At 40.9% G+C, this 17,186-nt stretch overlaps 1 protein-coding gene across 1 annotated transcript in view; it reads left to right on the forward strand.

The window, feature by feature from the left end:
- The window catches only part of LOC117761660 (metabotropic glutamate receptor 4-like), a 157,363-nt gene that overhangs the window by 105,817 nt on the left and 34,360 nt on the right, over positions 1–17,186 (forward strand). Inside the window, exons 4-5 of the mRNA XM_034585752.1 lie at positions 16,262–16,397; positions 16,625–16,779. Of these exons, the coding sequence (XP_034441643.1) occupies positions 16,262–16,397; positions 16,625–16,779 (291 nt within the window). The remainder of the gene's footprint in view (positions 1–16,261; positions 16,398–16,624; positions 16,780–17,186) is intronic.

A 17,186-nucleotide genomic window follows, 5' to 3' on the forward strand; every position in this document is an offset into this window, starting at 1 on the left:
CCAGGTGCAGTCAGTCGCGTTGTTGACACCGTTATTATCTTGAAGCAGCGGAAAGCGATTGTGCCTCTGACCAACAGACACCTGGCCTGAAGTCAGTGTCAGTGTTATTTACTGGGGTTTTTTTGAGAGCACATTATCAAGATGGTAGAATACACCGACAACACAAACGCAGTTACACACATAGATCTGCTCGTGTACACAGCGCAGATCTGTTTCTTACTACCTGGCACATCCGCAGTTATCATAGCAATCCACCGAGGTGAAAGCACTTTTTAAAGCTAATGGAAGACGGCACTCTGATTGGTTTATTGGATGTTAAGACCAGAACACAGCCATGAATAATTAAGAGGCTAAGTACATCCTCTTCTGAACTATGCTCCTGATGCAGGGACTTTTTTTTTTTTTTTCACCGTTAAACAAGAAAAGTGGAAGTGAACATGTCCTAAATGCACTCGTGCCGTGTGCTTTATACAACGCACTTAAGATTGTTAAATTAATGTCTCATGTGTTTGATTGAAGCAGAATATCTGTCCCGGCAGGCTAATTAGCTTTTCCTTCAGAGTACTTTCACTTATTTGTCTCTGACTGTAAAGTTGGAGTTAGGCCCATAAATCTCCATCTGCAGGAATCATTAATCAATTTGCACAAAAAGTAAAGTAAAGATTGTGTTGAGTGCATCAAAAGTACTGTGTATTTTAACAACATTAATTATTATGTGGAGGCAGTAATGACGGCTTCTTAAGGTAGACAGACGGTTTTATTAAAGTAGAAGCTGCACACATTTAATCCCTATTCCAAACAATGCTGCAGCAAATCTATTTTGCACATTAGCTAATCCAAATTATCTTTAAATACAACGCTCGTGCACAGCTCGCCTTCAGTCATAAAATTGGGATATTTACTTCATTATGCAGACTAAAGAGAAATTAACACACGGAAATAAACTGGGCTGGCAGAGTGGGTGCCATGTCTTCAGGAGAATCTCAGCGAGCCCCGAGGCCAAACCCGGCAAATTAAAGTCTCATCATTATCTGACTTTACTCATATTGTTTATACCGTATGAAACGAGCGGGAGCCGTGTCTGCGAGGAGTGGTTCAAGACGTTTTTCTTGCTGAGGGCGCGAGTTAATGTGCCAGTGTGCATTAAGAGATAAATAAATAACGTGGGTTGCAGCGGCGGCCCGGAGGGAGAGGAACCCGGCTCGTGACAGAGAAATTCAGAGGACTCGTTCTGAGCTGGGAGAGGCTGACTGTGTATCTGCAAACATCACGTGCATGAGCAAGGACCCCGAAGGTGAATCCGTGAACCCTGAGCGCACGGCAAGCGACACCGTTACGGCGGTAATATATGCATGCATGAAAATGTATGCTGTCGTGGCACCGCTAAGCCGTTTCAGCGTTCGTGTAGCCGACCCGGCGGAGATGCACCGTGGCAGCGTGGACAGCTCCCACGAGCGTCTGTGCTAATGTGTGTGTACCTGACACTAACCCTGCATGTTATTTACAGGAGCCGCTGATAAGAACGCGCCTTATTAATGTAGACTGGACAAGATGTGGAGATGGTTTCCAGATAAGAGCAGTGCTGATGCTCTTATCTGTTTTGGGTTTTTAATTATTAGTGTGTGCTCGCAGGAATAAACTTCATGTCCTCTGTTTTTATGTGGAGTTCCTCTCTTTAAAAGCTAGAATGGAATTTTTAAAGAGGTAAAGATGCAAACACAACACTATCTATAAAGGGAACTAAATGAGATTGTTCGCTTAGTTAATTAGCAAAGTGGCAATATGCATATTAGGTAATTACCTCCACCCGGGAGTTTATGTTTTCACCCCTGTCCGTTTGTTTGGGGGTTTGCGTGTTTGTTTGTTTGTTTGTTTTGTTTGTGAGCGAGATTACATAAAAGCAACAGAACTAATTCCCATGCCACTTGTTGGGAGGACGTGGAATGGGTCGAGGAAGAACCTGGGCTGTTGACGTATGAACTCCATTCTCGTTTTCTTGTGTTATACTATACAACTATATCAGAGAAAGTACAACAATCATTATTATTTGACGTTAACTAGATTAAATTACATGTATGGTGGTTTTGTAGGTGCAGGAAATTCACATGTTGCAAGAGTGGAAGTCAGTGTCTGGACTAACAGCCACTTGTCGTGTTTTCACACATTTGTATACATCATTCATAAATATATATATTTCCTTTTACAATGCTACAAATATGGGTCTTATGTCATCACTACAGAAATCTCCCCATACAAAAAGGCAAACACACATATTCAGCCCCTTCTGCAGTGTTTTCTTGTTACGTCCTCTTTGTGCTTTTGGATTTTTAAGCAGTCAACAATGTAATCTAAAGTGTGCGAAGCTGGTCTTGCAGGTAATTAAAATGAAACTGGTCATTAGCTCTTGACTAGTGTTTTGTAAAGGTGCAGTTTGGAAAGTAATAAGAAAAAATAGCCTTTACAAACGGCTTGTTTGTGTTATTTACTGGGATATTTATAGACATCTGGTGAATAGAAAAATCATGTTTAAATCAAAACTGCTGCATGCACAGAAAGAAAAAGAAAAAACATTACTGCATAAGATTTCGGGGGGAAATTATATCACTGTCGCTTTGAATTCTTTTCATCTCGCTTCTTTGATGCAAAATTGGTTTGGTGCAGTCGAGCACTTAACAACATCACAGGGTGAGAGGAATATTTTTTCCATTCTGCTCACAAAACACTGAATACCAGAATGCTGTTTGTGAATGCTGCCTTTGTGAGCGACAGCACATACGTCTTTGTCCCAAGGATATTTGACTAAAAACAATTTTCACATGAAGAGGACTTCCCAACATAGAGTGTCCTTATATTACTGGAAATTCATAATTCTTCTGAAAGTGATCATCTGAGGACAGAGTGACTCTTAGTGCAGGAAACATTTAGAGAATGTGAATAAGTCGACTCTGTCTTTATTATCACTGAATGTCAGAATAGTTTAGTACAACCAAAATGCCATCCAACATTTTTTGACCAGGATCTGTCTGCGTGAAGAAGAACAAGACTGAGAGTGTGGTCCCTTTTGTCACCAGGATATATTTCCATAGTATTTCCAGACAGACCTGTGTCCAAAAAATAACTGAATTAATTCCAAATGTGTTGTGAAAATACATAATTAAAAAAATCTGAATGTTCCAGTGAAATAAAAGACTTTGGTATCAAACCTGGATCCTCTTCGCTCAGGCTGCTTCAGAAAAAAACAGTCAGCTTCTCTGAGAGTTGTGACCTGACCCAGACCGATTAAGCTAATTGCACATAAATCATATTATCATTTATAATTACATTTTCTCGCCTGTCATCATCGTTTTGAAATCCACTGCAAAACACACACTTTTGCAAAACTCGTTATACCCATGGAGCTAAAGCTAATGTCAGTGGAAGAGTCGTGAATATATAGATTCATAGTCATTCTGCCAAAATTACATAATATTAAATATGTGACGTTCATGTCGGCACAGTTTCAGACAGTGAACCGGAAGCACCAAAGATACCGTCACCAATAATATTATTCTGGTCTCAGGAGGTTTAATGCTGCAGGTACACGGTGACCTTTGTGAAATAACACCGACCCCTTCAGTAATATTTGTGGGATTAGACCAACGGAAAAACACTAAACAAACAAATGTGTACACACTCAGACGAGTTTAGATCAAAATGATTCAGACGCTGCTGCTCATCTCCGTCTCATCTCATCTGTTATTTTTCTCCAGTGGCGTTTATTTGTCACCGGTTATTGGCTCATTAACGATGGTTTGTCTTTAAACAGCCACATAAGTAATTTCCTGGAGCTTTATTCTCGCAGACAGAAATAAACGAGTAACCAGTAAATATAAATGGAATAAATTTCTTATAAAATTTGAGAGTGATTCATCTTTATTTTTTGCCTGTTTTGCTCAGAGGGGAAACTGAAAATAAAACAGTTTAATGCTTCACGTGTCATCAACCTTGTGTCAGTACTGAGGAAAATCTTTCCACAAAATCATTCTTCAACTTTTGTTCATAACCAAGACTAAGAGAAAATCAATTATCCTGAAGGGTGGGGGGGGGGCGATCCTACATGAATGGAGGATATCTAAACAATGGTTCCCTCCTCAGGGCAGCTCTCAATACACCAACCAGACGTCAACAATAACAGCAACTTATTTTCAACAACTCCCACACGGCAGACGAGTCCTTTGCCGCTCCAGATATTTGGATATCTATAATCTTATTGAAAATGTTCTCGGCTTTACATTATTTCTGTCTACGTCTATTTCTGTTCCGCAGACTGAGTGGCGACAGGAAATTAGCAGAACAAAACACTTGACTTTTTTTTCCCTTTTTGGTTTGCATCCCCAGCAAATGGTGTTTACATCACCTCCCCACATTGGCAGGTCCGGTAAATGAAACGCAGCGCCGTCTGCGTCGCATCATAAAAAGCATCTTATAGGCTGATGGAAACGTCGCCAAATCAATCGGTCAATTAGGAGACGAAGGCGACGGCTCCCTCTGCGGTGTTTTGTCGGCGTTTAATTGGTGAGGAGGTGACAAATGGACAGAGGTCGCTGCTCCCCCCTGTGGCCGAGGGGTTTCTTCAAGACGCGCTCGTTCGGAAGTGTCATCAGTAAACGGTCATTGAAGAGTTCTTGCACATAATTCAGCCATTTTTTTAAACAGTTTACTCCACACATCAGTCTTGAGGTTGCACTCATTCCGCACTGCTTGGGCCAAGTTTTTATGAAAATGTCCCCCCAGCTCTGCATAATGTATAACAGAATGCCTGATATGATTTCTACAACCCGGCATAATAATTGGGAGAAGAGGGCTTGTTTGTGGTCCGCATATTTTATCCATATATCTGCAGTTGTTATTCTCTGTTATCTCTCAGGCCCGGCAGCTTAAGGGCTCGGGTTTTCCTCGTTGGGAAGGCGGCTGTCCTCCCAGGCAACAGGTCTCTCTAATGATGGGAAATTATGCTCGTGGCACGTCAATTATGGAGCGAACATACTCTTGAGCCGCCGCGGATCGCTTCTTGATGCTTCTCTTATTAAAAAAAACCCTCTTCACTGTTATTGCAGTTTTCCATCCACAATACAACAGCAAATATTTTCACTGCATTCACTCATAAAAAAAAAGTTCTCAATAAGACTAATAGAGCTCAACAATGTGGTCAAAATCAGCCGGAACGTCGTAACCATCCACGGTAGATTTACCACCAGATTATGAAATGATGTTGTATTGAACGCTGAATTTCCCCCGGTGTGCGGATCAATAAAGTTTTATCTTATCTTTTCTTATTCTCCTGTAGAAGCCACAATTTTGTATGATATCAACAGCGTGTTAAGAAAAACAAGTCGTACTACATTACCCACAATTCTTGGGCGTAAAACCGACTTCCCTGATGTGTGGATTGTTCAGAATTATATTCGCGACAGAACAACCATGATTTTCTCTTTCTAACGTGCTGTGTTCAAAGGGGTAGAAGTCAGGTCGTGTACTGGAGAGCAGTGTTAGTGAGGGCCAGCATGTGGGTTTGTAATGGTTGATGGGATGTGTAGTCTCTCTTAACCCAATAGGACCTAAGGTGCCGGATAACAGCTCTCTCTTAAACCTAAGCATCTGAGCATCATTTGAAAACAACCACCTGGAACCTGAGGGTTTTCTGAGGAGCTGACAGAAACTCCTACGTTCTCAACAACTTTCTCAGCCTCTGAAGCAGAGAGAGACACAAAGTCAACAACGTTTGATGGCTTAAACATCTGGTTTCATTTTAAATCATTGTATTTTCCCAAACTCGCCGAGATCCCACTTCCTCCTCCTCCTCCTCCTCAAAAATGCCTCTGAGGCTCGGTCAGCACAACATCGTCTGGGTCTGAATTTTCCCTCCTTGTTATATCCATCATTGTTGTGAAACTCTGCTGTTCTCTGCTTCGATATCACTTGTCAGCCATTTTCTGAAACACAACTTTAACACCTTTTTGCTCTGAGCGCTAACTAACAAAAAAAAAAAAAGCATCAAGATGTATTTCATCACTCACGTCTGACTTCATATGCATCTCAGCCAACTCTAAAAGAAGAAGCACCCGGTCTTAAAGGCATACACACGTATTTGTTGCATCCGGTCTAAAAGGGTTAAAATAATCATATACACAGTCTTGTGCCTTTGTCTATTTTTTCCTCCATTTCCAATATTGTTTTTTTATCCAAATTAAGTGTTTCACGGTCGGAATTCATCTCAAATCAGGTCAGGTTGGTTTCAAGGCTAAAAACTATTTTTTAGAAATGTTTTCTGGAGCTGTTTTAAAAGTGGGTGGTCACTCTTCCACATTCTGGCGAAGCCGGGATTGACAAAAACCGTTGTAGCCAAATCTGCGAGCGGGGGGGGGGGCCCCGTGTGTGAGCCGACAGAGCACCAGAGGCCTGTGAAGACCTATTACCTAATCACTGTCAGCCTGTCACTGCAGATGACCTCAAGTCCACAGAAACAGTGAGACGAGCAGCAAAGTGGAATTCTGAAACAGTGGGAGCCTGCTGTTCGCTGGCCTCGTCCATATGGCCACTACTTCCCCCCCCCCCCTCTTTTTAATTAACACCTTTTGGTGAGCGGCGGTCCCTTTTCGCACAGGACAGGTCAGAGTTGTGAGAAACGCTCTCTGTGGAAGAGGCCCCGGCTGTTCACACAGAATCAAGAGGAGTATCCCGGTCGTCTGATGCGTTCGGTCCGAGGGGTGAAACAAAGGTCATTGAGATCTAAACGTGTTGATTACTACCGATATAACAAGTGTGGATTTTTTGGGAAGAATTATATGATTAGTTGAAACAGCTTTAATTGAATCATTTTTTCGCCAATTGAGAGCAAAGCTGTGATGTCGTTTTTTTTCCCCAACAAAAAATAAATAATTATCATGTTAATAATCCTCCAAATTACTCCCACTCTGTCTCTCCAGTATATATGTGAAGTCTGTGAATGTAAAAAAAAGGCTCAGCAGAAAGTGAACTCCTTTAGTTAGACGAATATAGACACTTTATTCCTTTACTTTTTTATCAATTTGCTTTGTTTATTTCAAGGTTTCCTTCACCTCAGTTCGAACAGATTTGGTCAAACACAACGATCTGCACATTTAAAAAGGAACCAGATCCTCATGTGGGCTGAGAGGATTATCAACAACCTCAGATGTCCTCTGTAAACAGTCTGAGTCAATTCCATCAGGAGAATGTTTTAAGTTGCCTGAATATAAAACAAGTAGACGTGGAAGGAAGTTTAGTGACTTATGAACAGCTATTGTACAAACAATACGTGTTTTGGAATTCTGCTGCTTCTCAGTCTTGCATGGACTGTCCATGGTTATATATGCTTTTGTATTTGACCTCTTTCTAATGTTTTTATCTTTGGATAATTGTTTTGTGTACAGGTGAGTCATGTGGTGCACTCACTGCCTCAAATTGGACCAAGGACGTGGGTTGAATTGAACTGAAAATGTGTTTGTTTCAAAAGTTGAAGACCTGGATACAAGGTCTACACTGGATCCATTCACCCTCTGTACATAGTATCCTCCAAATTTCTAATAATTAAACCGGTCTAATTTGCATAGTTTGCATAGTGGATCACGACTGGCTCAAAGACTAGTTGTGATGTTACAGTCACGGTCGTACGCTGCACATTCTCCCGTCCGATCCGTCCCAGCCTGACCCCAACCTGGCAGGCTTTCTGTTTGTCGAGCCCATTGCTGTGGCTGCACTGTGTGTTTGTGTCCTTGTCCCTGACACGCACGCTTGTTGCCAGATTACAGACATTTGCTGTGTAAGAACATCTTGTAGGCTTGAACCTGATCCAAACTCAAAGATCATTCTCGCCTCAGTGGGCTCGGGCAGTTCTACTGTTCTACTCAGACGAGTTCAGCTGAGATTTTAAGGTGAGCACTGAGAAACTGTCTTTCTTCAAGAAATAAATGTGAACGCAGTCAAACCTCATGTTGTCCTGCACAGTGACGGTTAAACGTCCAAATGAAGATAAGTGACAAGATGCAAATACAGGGTGTAATATGAACTGCTTCATCAACACTGTTCTTGTGCACGAAGGACTTGGACCGCGAAGCCTTTTTTTGTCATTTTTCATGGTATCCGCTTGAAATTTCAGTTCAATTTGGTGCCACTGAACTATGACACTATTACAGAGTCAATTAGGCAGGCCACAGTGTAAAACCCTCCTGTTCTCAGGGCTTAGTGTGCGGCTCCTGGTCTGTGTGTGGCATTTCTGGACTGAAGTCTTGAGGATTGAGGTCACGCAGAAGTCAATTGGTTTGACTGAAAGCGCTGCCCTTGCTTTAGAGGAGAGGTGAAAAATAAAAAACATGATACAGCCAAGAAGATTGCAGTGAAGGGGTTTCTGTCAAATCCATGTGTTAATGGGATATCTCTGCCGATCTCTCAGAAGAGTCGTCCTGACGGAGGGCTCCGTAATTAAATTCACTTTTTTTTTTTTTTTTTACCTTAATTGGATGTGGCAGACCCCACCTCCACGCAATGTCCCTGCTGCTTTGAGGGATGATTCATTGCGGCACTTTGTTCTGGTGTTTAAAAAAATCACTGTGATTAGCTTGATGGAGACGATACGAACTAAAGGTTAAAATTTCAAACACTGACGGGTTCTGACTGTTTCCATCGCTGCATGTGAGGTGCAAAATAAATTTAGTTCACAGCGAATTTCTGTCAGAGAAAAAGTTTCAATTTGATATGTTCATCTGGTTATAGAGAAAAATACTCAAATAGAAATGTTTTGTTGTATCTTTTGGAAGATAGAAAATACAATGCTTTCAAAATACCTTTCAACAAAAAACTTCTCATTCACTGAATACCTTTTTCAAAGTCGTATAATGATGACAATTTGTCGAAAATGATGAAATGTTAAGAATTATTATAGTGAAGGGAATTTTACTGAATTTGACCATTTAATAGTGGTTGGAAACATCACAATATTTGTAAGATTTCCAAGAGAAGCTATTAAGTAAAAGAGGGAAAAGATTTTAGCAGTGTACTTTGAAAAATATCACACAACTTTGTAAATTACCTTAATGTTTACCTTTAAATCCTCATCCAACTCAAATCACACTGACTTGTGCACTTCTCTTTCTAAGAAAGAGTTTTTGTGTTTGTGATTATTCTTATAAAAGGAAAATGACGATAACAGACAAAGCACGAAAACTGAAAAGCATCGAGGCCTTGAACAGTTTTCACACCGACATGTAAAAAGGCCTGAAGTCGTTGCCCTTTTAACCAATAGAGGAAATGTTTCATTTGAATGAAGAGTTCTGACATTGACCTGTAAAGAAAAGAAAAGCTCGCCCGATGTAAAAAACAGACATTATCAGGTAAATGGCATCTTGGCAGTTTCATGATTGCTACTTATGGTTTCTTCTATTGTGAAGCTGAGCAGCATAACAGCTCGTGTCAAACTCAGACATCTCCTGCACACAAGTCGGTCAAATAATTTAATTTAGCTCCCAAGCTCATCTGAAAACCACAGGATGACAGAAATATCCACATTTAGAGTCTCTCAACACAGCGGTCCGTTCAAATTCTTCCTTTTTTTGTGGGTTAAAGATTAGTCTGAGTTCGAATGCACAAACAGGAAACAGCACTTTCAAGAGTCAAGAGCTGGAAAAAGGAAAAACACACACGAGTCAAGATGGCGCGTCTCACGTGTTAATTATTTACTTGAGTTGCGCCACAGACCAAACACACAAAAAGACATGTGTGGCGAACGAATAACAGCGGAAAGATGTACAATTAGGAAAGTCAGCGGAGCAGGGAAACAACAAATTGTGTTTCAGACCTGATACTATTGTATTTCTTCGGTTTAATTGAACATGAACTGAGCATGAAGGCGACATGACAGATTAAAGAACACGGCGAGCCACGCTTGAGGAAAATACGTCTCGGCAAATTTATTGTGAAAAACAAACGCCGTCACTGGGCTGAAACGCGTCAGAGTCTCACAGGCGGTCAAAGTTAAGACTTGGCAAGAAAAGAGAGTCATTTTTTTTTTCAGAGAGGAGATCGTTTCAATTCTCCTCACACATCCGCAGAAACAAGCTCCCGACAGAAAGCGTGCCAGCAGCAAACCTAGAAGATCCGTCTTTGTGTTGTAAATGCAGCAGCCAGGTAGAACCATCACAGGCAAAGTTTACTCGCTGGCATCACACTGTGTCTCCCAGGATCCGGTTTCTCTCTTTGAATACAATCAGCACTTCAACTCCTTCCGTGAACTTTTGTGACTTTTCTGCAGTTCACGTTACATTTGTAAAAAAAACGGAAAAATAGTTCACTTGTGTCGGTTTAGGTGTTATTTCCCCGCTCGAGTGAGATTGACATACAGTGTGATCCCCGCTCTTTTCTGACCTCCTTCAACTAACCCACTGACACACGTCCTCATTACTCCTGCATTATTGGTGATTTAGTGCTATCAGTATTCAGCATGAGGACGTCTGCGTCTTCTAGCTTTTTAAAATTATTTTCTCACTTCCAGGGAATAACTTAACTCGCTGACAAAGAGGTCTTTACATAATGTATTCAAATGAGAGCACGGAGCAGGAACGCCGTAGTTTGCAGTGGAATTAGAAAGTGTTTTACAGGACTGCTGCAAGGTGAGCAAACTCGCTGCTGTTTTTACAAGCGCTGAAATGACTGTATCCTACCTGAGATTATTACATGAGAGCAATGACACAGGAAATTGGCTCTTAAAGTGGAAAATATAGACGGAGAGAAAAGCCTTTGTCGGCTTTAAGATTTTAATCCTGGATTTCTCAATCTTTCTTCACCACTCACAGAATCACTTTACAAGGAGCTGCATATACTTTACTGTAACGTATATATGAGATATAAACAAAAACAGAATACACATGCTTGTACATAGAGTGTGTTCGGTATACATGCATCAAACCAGTAAGTCTAAATGCAGGATTAAGATATTATTCACAACATGGACTGGAGTTAGAGATGGATGATGACTCCACTCCCTCCTCTTGCATAAAAACAAAGCCAAAACAATCCAGATACGTGTGCCGCCATCTTGTGATTGATTTAATGTCATCTGGAGCCACAGTCTGCACATTAGTAATCGTGGTGTGGGGCTGTGTGTCTGATAGATGCACAGGCTCGACCGTCTCAGCTGTCAATCATGATGTTTCACCCTGTATAGCATCTAATAACTAAGTTAAACCAAATTTATAAGTCACACTTTAATGAAGATAGATGTGAACTACCTGAATGACTGCTGTTGTGCCATGAGCCATGTGCCATGAGCTTCTACAACACAAGGACCAAAGTATGAAAAGTAATGATGTAGAAGATGCTCTGGAGTTTCTTTATCAAACAGTTGAGACCGACTGACTGACCTGGATTCATTCACCGATGACTTTATGTCATTAAAACATGAATCATTTCACATTTTGGACATTTCAAGTGTCCACTTCTCTACAAACCCATCGTCCCTCTGCTGTCAAAATCTGACCCTGAGCCTATTTGCTCATGTGGCAAACCTTAAATTCTCTCGTCCATTTTGACGTGATCCGGAATCCAATACCCACATGATTCAAATATTGAAATAATGTTCATGTGTTGACTTTAAAATTTGATGTGATTGCGTTGACTGTTTATTTCTCAATCACGCATTGCACTATTAATAAATAAGCAGAGGAAGAGGAGGAAGTGAGAGCGGCTCAGCCATTGTTGTAAAGAGGGACTTCATGACCGCGGCCGTCCCGACACCACAGCAGCTATTTGTCACTGTTGCTTTCCATTAATCTTAGTTAAGACATAGTTAAGATGCCACCGGGGGAAAGTCGTCCGCTCTGGCATGTGAGAAGCTGCAGAGCGATGGCGGCGGTTTCACTTTTCTCACTTTTCTAAACCAATTTAAGTAAAAAAAAAAAAGACAACAAAATGACTGAAATGATGTCAACTGGACAAGTGGGTCATCGCACACAAACGGCTGAAGTGATGAAACGCTGGGTCGACTGCAGCAGAGACACAATCGCCCTGCGGCAGCCGACCATAGACGGGAAGAGGCTTTGAAGCCAGAGGACAATTAAAGTGATTTTTTAGGAAAAAAAACACACATCACTTCTTGGATTAAACACATAATTATTCACTGGTGTTGAGATGCTTACATTTTCAATACCCACCAGACAAAATGGTGTTGTTCTTTAACCAATGGCTTAACAGTCTGTTGTGTTCCTCCTGAAAATGATGTGAGCAGGACACATCCATTACTTGCTCCGGCTCAGATGAGGCCGAACAAGAGAAAAACAAGCAGTTCCCTCCCAAATAGAAATTGATGAACCTTAAACTTGACAACAGCCCAAATAGAAGAGGTGAAACAAAATATATCTTCTGTCTTTTAAAGAAAACCTTAGATATGTTTTTTGGAACCAAAAATGGCAGATGATGTTGTTCCTAGTTCTGCTGAAAGTATTTCTTCTATACTGAAAGCTGTGTGTGCAGTGTTGTAATAAATAAATAGTAAAAGTTTATATGAGAATCAAAGAGCAGCAGGTTAGCATATCCAAACAAATAACAATTCAATAGTTCTGCAAATGTATGGTTTAATTTTCATTTTCATTGGGACTCTGCATCTCTTTAAGAGGAGAAGGAAAGTAAAAAGAATGTGAAAGTGTTTTCTAGTTTCTGCTCTTGTTGGTGATGTGTTTCACGCACAATAAAACATTTGGCTCAACCTTGTGACCGGCAGCATATTAAAAGGAGGTTATACCCCGAGGAGCAGGAACATGATTTGTAAAAAAACTGAACCAGAATTCAAACAAACCCAAAACTCTGGCCGTCTGGACGCTGGCCCAAAAGAACAAAAAGATGGAGGGAGTCTGGGACACACACACACACACACACACACACGCACACGCACACACACACACACACACACACACACACACACTGTAGGGGCTGTAGAGTTTCCCTTAAGCTAACTTCAAAACAAAAAACTAAGAGAACTGGAAACCACCAAACATCCAAGAACACAAAGCAAAGCAGCAGAGAGAGAGCTCCTTCCCGTCAAGCCTCCTTTCAATAGGCGACAGTGGACAGAGCCGTCCACTTGCTGGGAGCAGGACCCTGGGCCCTGTACCACTCAGAGTGGGTCAAACATGTACTGTGCCGGGTTTTGGTTATTATTCATTTAAGTTATATGAATAATTTATATGAAAAAACGTTGTTATCAAACAATTATTACAAAGAAATTGAATCTTGATATTTGATAGTTAATAACCTTATTCTAAATAGCAATTGATACAATTAAATACAAATACAACAAAATAAAGAACTGGAATTAAGAAAAAAAATCATTTTACATAAAATGTAAAAAGTACTTTCTGCATCGTTACCTCCAGCAGAGAGGTTATGTTTTCACCCCCTTTTTTATATGTTGGTTTGATTTTAAACAAAATACACAAAAACAAATGAACAGATTTCCAGGAATTGGTAGAAGAACGTGATGTGAGTCAGGGAAGAACTCATAACATTTAGTTTTTTTATGATCACTTTCTTTAACATTCAGACTTCCTAGGGAATAATTCATGGATCTTGAAAGTGGGGCATATTTAAAGGATTGATAACTTGATAACAGCTTGATTGAATTTAAAGGGACAGGGTTAGTGTTAGACTGGAGCGTTATTCTCATATATTTTGTGTTGTACTACCATCATACAATCAAACATAAACACCTACACTGATACATATATATGAAGCTCATATTGGCCGATATATTGACCGAGCTCTAATCTGCCTCGGGTCTGTTTACGATATTTCTCCAAACTGACCTTTACAGAGAAGAGAAGCTTGCATGACCTCTTACACACACGTCCACCAATTTACTCTATAAAAAGAAAATGATTTTCTTTGGAAGAACCTGTGCTGCTCACTTCTCTCAGAGCCGGTCTTTCCACAGCTCTCCGTGCAGGATTGCTGCGGATTTTTTCGTTCCTGACAAAAACTTTGCATTTCTGAGGACTGGCGCTGACCTTGTCAAACTTAATGAGGATTTGGTGACAGCTGTGCAGGCACACGACAGTTTCATCCAACACGAGGACTCAGACGTCCAAACTTTTTCACAAAGCTAAATTGGGACAGCTGCCCCCTCATTGCGCTGGGTACCAGGGCGGAAGACCACAGAATGACAGGAGTCTCCACTGCAGAGTTTGTTCTTTTAAATCACACACACTGGGGGACAGTAATCTGCTTTATACTCATCCCAACATAAATCAGAAGAAGCATTTCTGCTGTTTGCTGTTTTTGTCTCTTACTGTGTAGATTGGTGCATTTAAATCAACGGCTCACCTGATGGAGATGAACGTTTAAGTTGAATAAATTTTTCGGTTTATTGTTCAACTATCTCCCGCTGGTTGCAGGAGTTATACTTCTTTGTCAGACTTTTATGTGACACTATAAATAAAGTCACTCCCGCTGTAGGAAAAGGGTTATTTAAGCCTCTCTGAGTCCATAGTCTCTATCTAGCACAGTGACAGGTACAGTACGTGGCAGTTTGGGATCTACGGTGTACAGTGTGTACTAAGACATCTCTTGGCACCGAGTCCTAAATGTCCTGAGAGCTGCAGGAAGCTCAGAAACAATCCGTCAGACGAACACGTCACACTGAGACTCTGTAAGTCTCTCCATAGAAATCCTGTCGGGGAAGCACTGCAAACTCTGCACAGAACACATTTCAGTGTGTGTTAGCGAGGACTCAGACGGGTTAGTCATTTTGTGCAGGTGTCTGCGATGTATTTTGGGTAAAGAGCCACACTTTTCTGGGAACTGACTTTTCAGGGCTTTACAGCAAAGGAGCCAGACAACAACACAGCATTCCTGCATTTGTGTAGAAGCAGGACATTCACATGAATACTCTGTGCCTGTGAGTTAAAAACCTCAGGAGGAGCTTCACAGTAAAATACGAAAAACTTCTCTACTTCATTTCTAACAGATGTTGGAAAGAAAACGAATATAACATTAAGTCCAAAACATGAAATAGTAATTAATTCACTTCAACATAACTCACACATACAGCAAAAGATAATTACTGCCCTGTAGATGAATATCTCCGCCAACCAGTGGAGTGTCAGTGTGCTAACATTTTCTTTCAGACTCACATGAGTTCCCTGTGACCTTTGACCACTAACATTTTATCAGTTAATCTTTGAGTGCAAGAGACTTTGAGTCCAATTCCTCAAAGGCAGACTTGAGATTTAATGGTCAACAGGCCAAACACATTTTTAACCTTTGTGCAGCAAATTCTAATCAGTTCCTCCATGATTCTAAGAGAATGTTTGTACCAGATTTGAAAGGATTCCATCCACACGTTCTTATTATAAGACATTTACAAGGCAAAAAAAGGGTTTGTGAGTTCCCAGTGGCCTTGACCTTTGACCTATCTGTTCATTCGCAAGTCTAAGTGAACATTTGTGCCAGATTTGGAAGGAGTCCTTGGAGATGTTTCAGAAAGTAAAACATTCACAAGACAAAAAGTCTGTTTTGTGAGGTGACAGCGATCTTGACCTTTGACCACCAAATGATTGTGTTCACAAGAATGGGACAGAAGGACGACCTGAAAACATAAAGCCTCTGGCAACTGGCTGTCGTCGGCGCAGAGGCATAAGAAGACAAAGGAAACAGAAAGAAAATGTTCACCTTTCTTAGGAAAGTTGAGAACAAAATAAGGACATAAATGTGGAGGATGTTTACTGCAAACGGGCAAAACTCTATCTGAGAACCACATTTTCATGATATTAAATGATCATAAAAAAGATTACTTGAGGAATTATTAGAAAAGCTGGACATGTAACATTAGAGATGTTATTATGAACCTTTCAAAATGAAAGTTGCTAAATCCACGTGGGGTTGTACTGGACTTTATATAACAATGTACCATCTACAAGACATTTCCATATCATTTCCCTGATACTGGTAAACTATACTTCATGTGACATTGATCTCTTGGTGAACGGCAAAGCTTTTTTAATGCCAATTATCCCTCTGCTGCTCAGTCACTCTTTACAGCATTTCACTGTCATATATTCAAATTAAATTCAGACAGCTAAACAAACATAAACGTACAGTGCCATTCTGGATGTTTAGTTCAAACCAGTTTTGTTTCCGTGATGTTTCTGACACAGTGAAGATATTGTTGTACAGTTTTTCTTAATTCTAAACTGATGTCTGTAAACCTCTGTGTGTTCAGGTGGTGTTTGCATCTCCCAGTCTGTCAAGATTCCCCGGGAGCCGAAGCAGGGAGAGTTCGACAAGGTCATCCGGCGACTCAGAGAAAACCCAAACGCAAGAGTCGTCATAATCTTTGCCAACGAAGATGATATCAGGTAAAAAAACCCTGGTAACAGCTACACAACACTGCTTTGAAGAGCAGAAGATCATGGCTGCAGCAGACAGCGCACAAACATGTCTGAGAACACGGCCGCTTCAGTGCAGCTCTGCTAAACCACTGTGGAAAGAAATAGCGAAAAATAAATAAATAAAAAATCAAAGTGGAGCTGGCCGGGGGTTGTTGACCTTATCCACTGCAACATCTGTTTCTTCACCTTTGCAGGCGGCTACTTCATGCGGCTAAAAAGGCGAACCAGACAGGTCATTTCATCTGGGTGGGCTCGGACAGCTGGGGCTCAAAGATCTCTCCGGTTGTGCACCAGGAGGAGATGGCGGAGGGAGCCGTCACCATCCTGCCCAAGCGCCAGTCCATCAAAGGTACAGAGACGGCCATTGTGCACACACGAGAACTGCATGAGTCATAAATCCATGTGTACACACTGTTTATAAAGATGGACAATGTATCCCCACGTCCTCCCGCTATATATAAATGAAGCTAAAATATCCTAGATACGAATTCCACCATCTTGAGTCTGTGCTGTGCTACATGATCTCCACCAATCACAAATTAGTCTTAGCTGTTTCACCCCTATTTTTATAGCATCAAATAACTAATTAAAACCAAATTCAACATAATAATTAACTTTAACATCAGTGTGATAAGATCTACCTTAATTGATAAAGAATTATGCGTTCTTTGACTTTTTAATTTGGTCCATCTCCCATCCACTAACATGGAGGAGGCGGGGTTTCTGAGCCATACTGCAGCCAACCCCCGGGCAGAG

The sequence above is a fragment of the Hippoglossus hippoglossus genome, chromosome 5, assembly GCF_009819705.1.
Source record: "Hippoglossus hippoglossus isolate fHipHip1 chromosome 5, fHipHip1.pri, whole genome shotgun sequence".
Classification (NCBI taxonomy): Eukaryota; Metazoa; Chordata; class Actinopteri; order Pleuronectiformes; family Pleuronectidae; genus Hippoglossus; species Hippoglossus hippoglossus.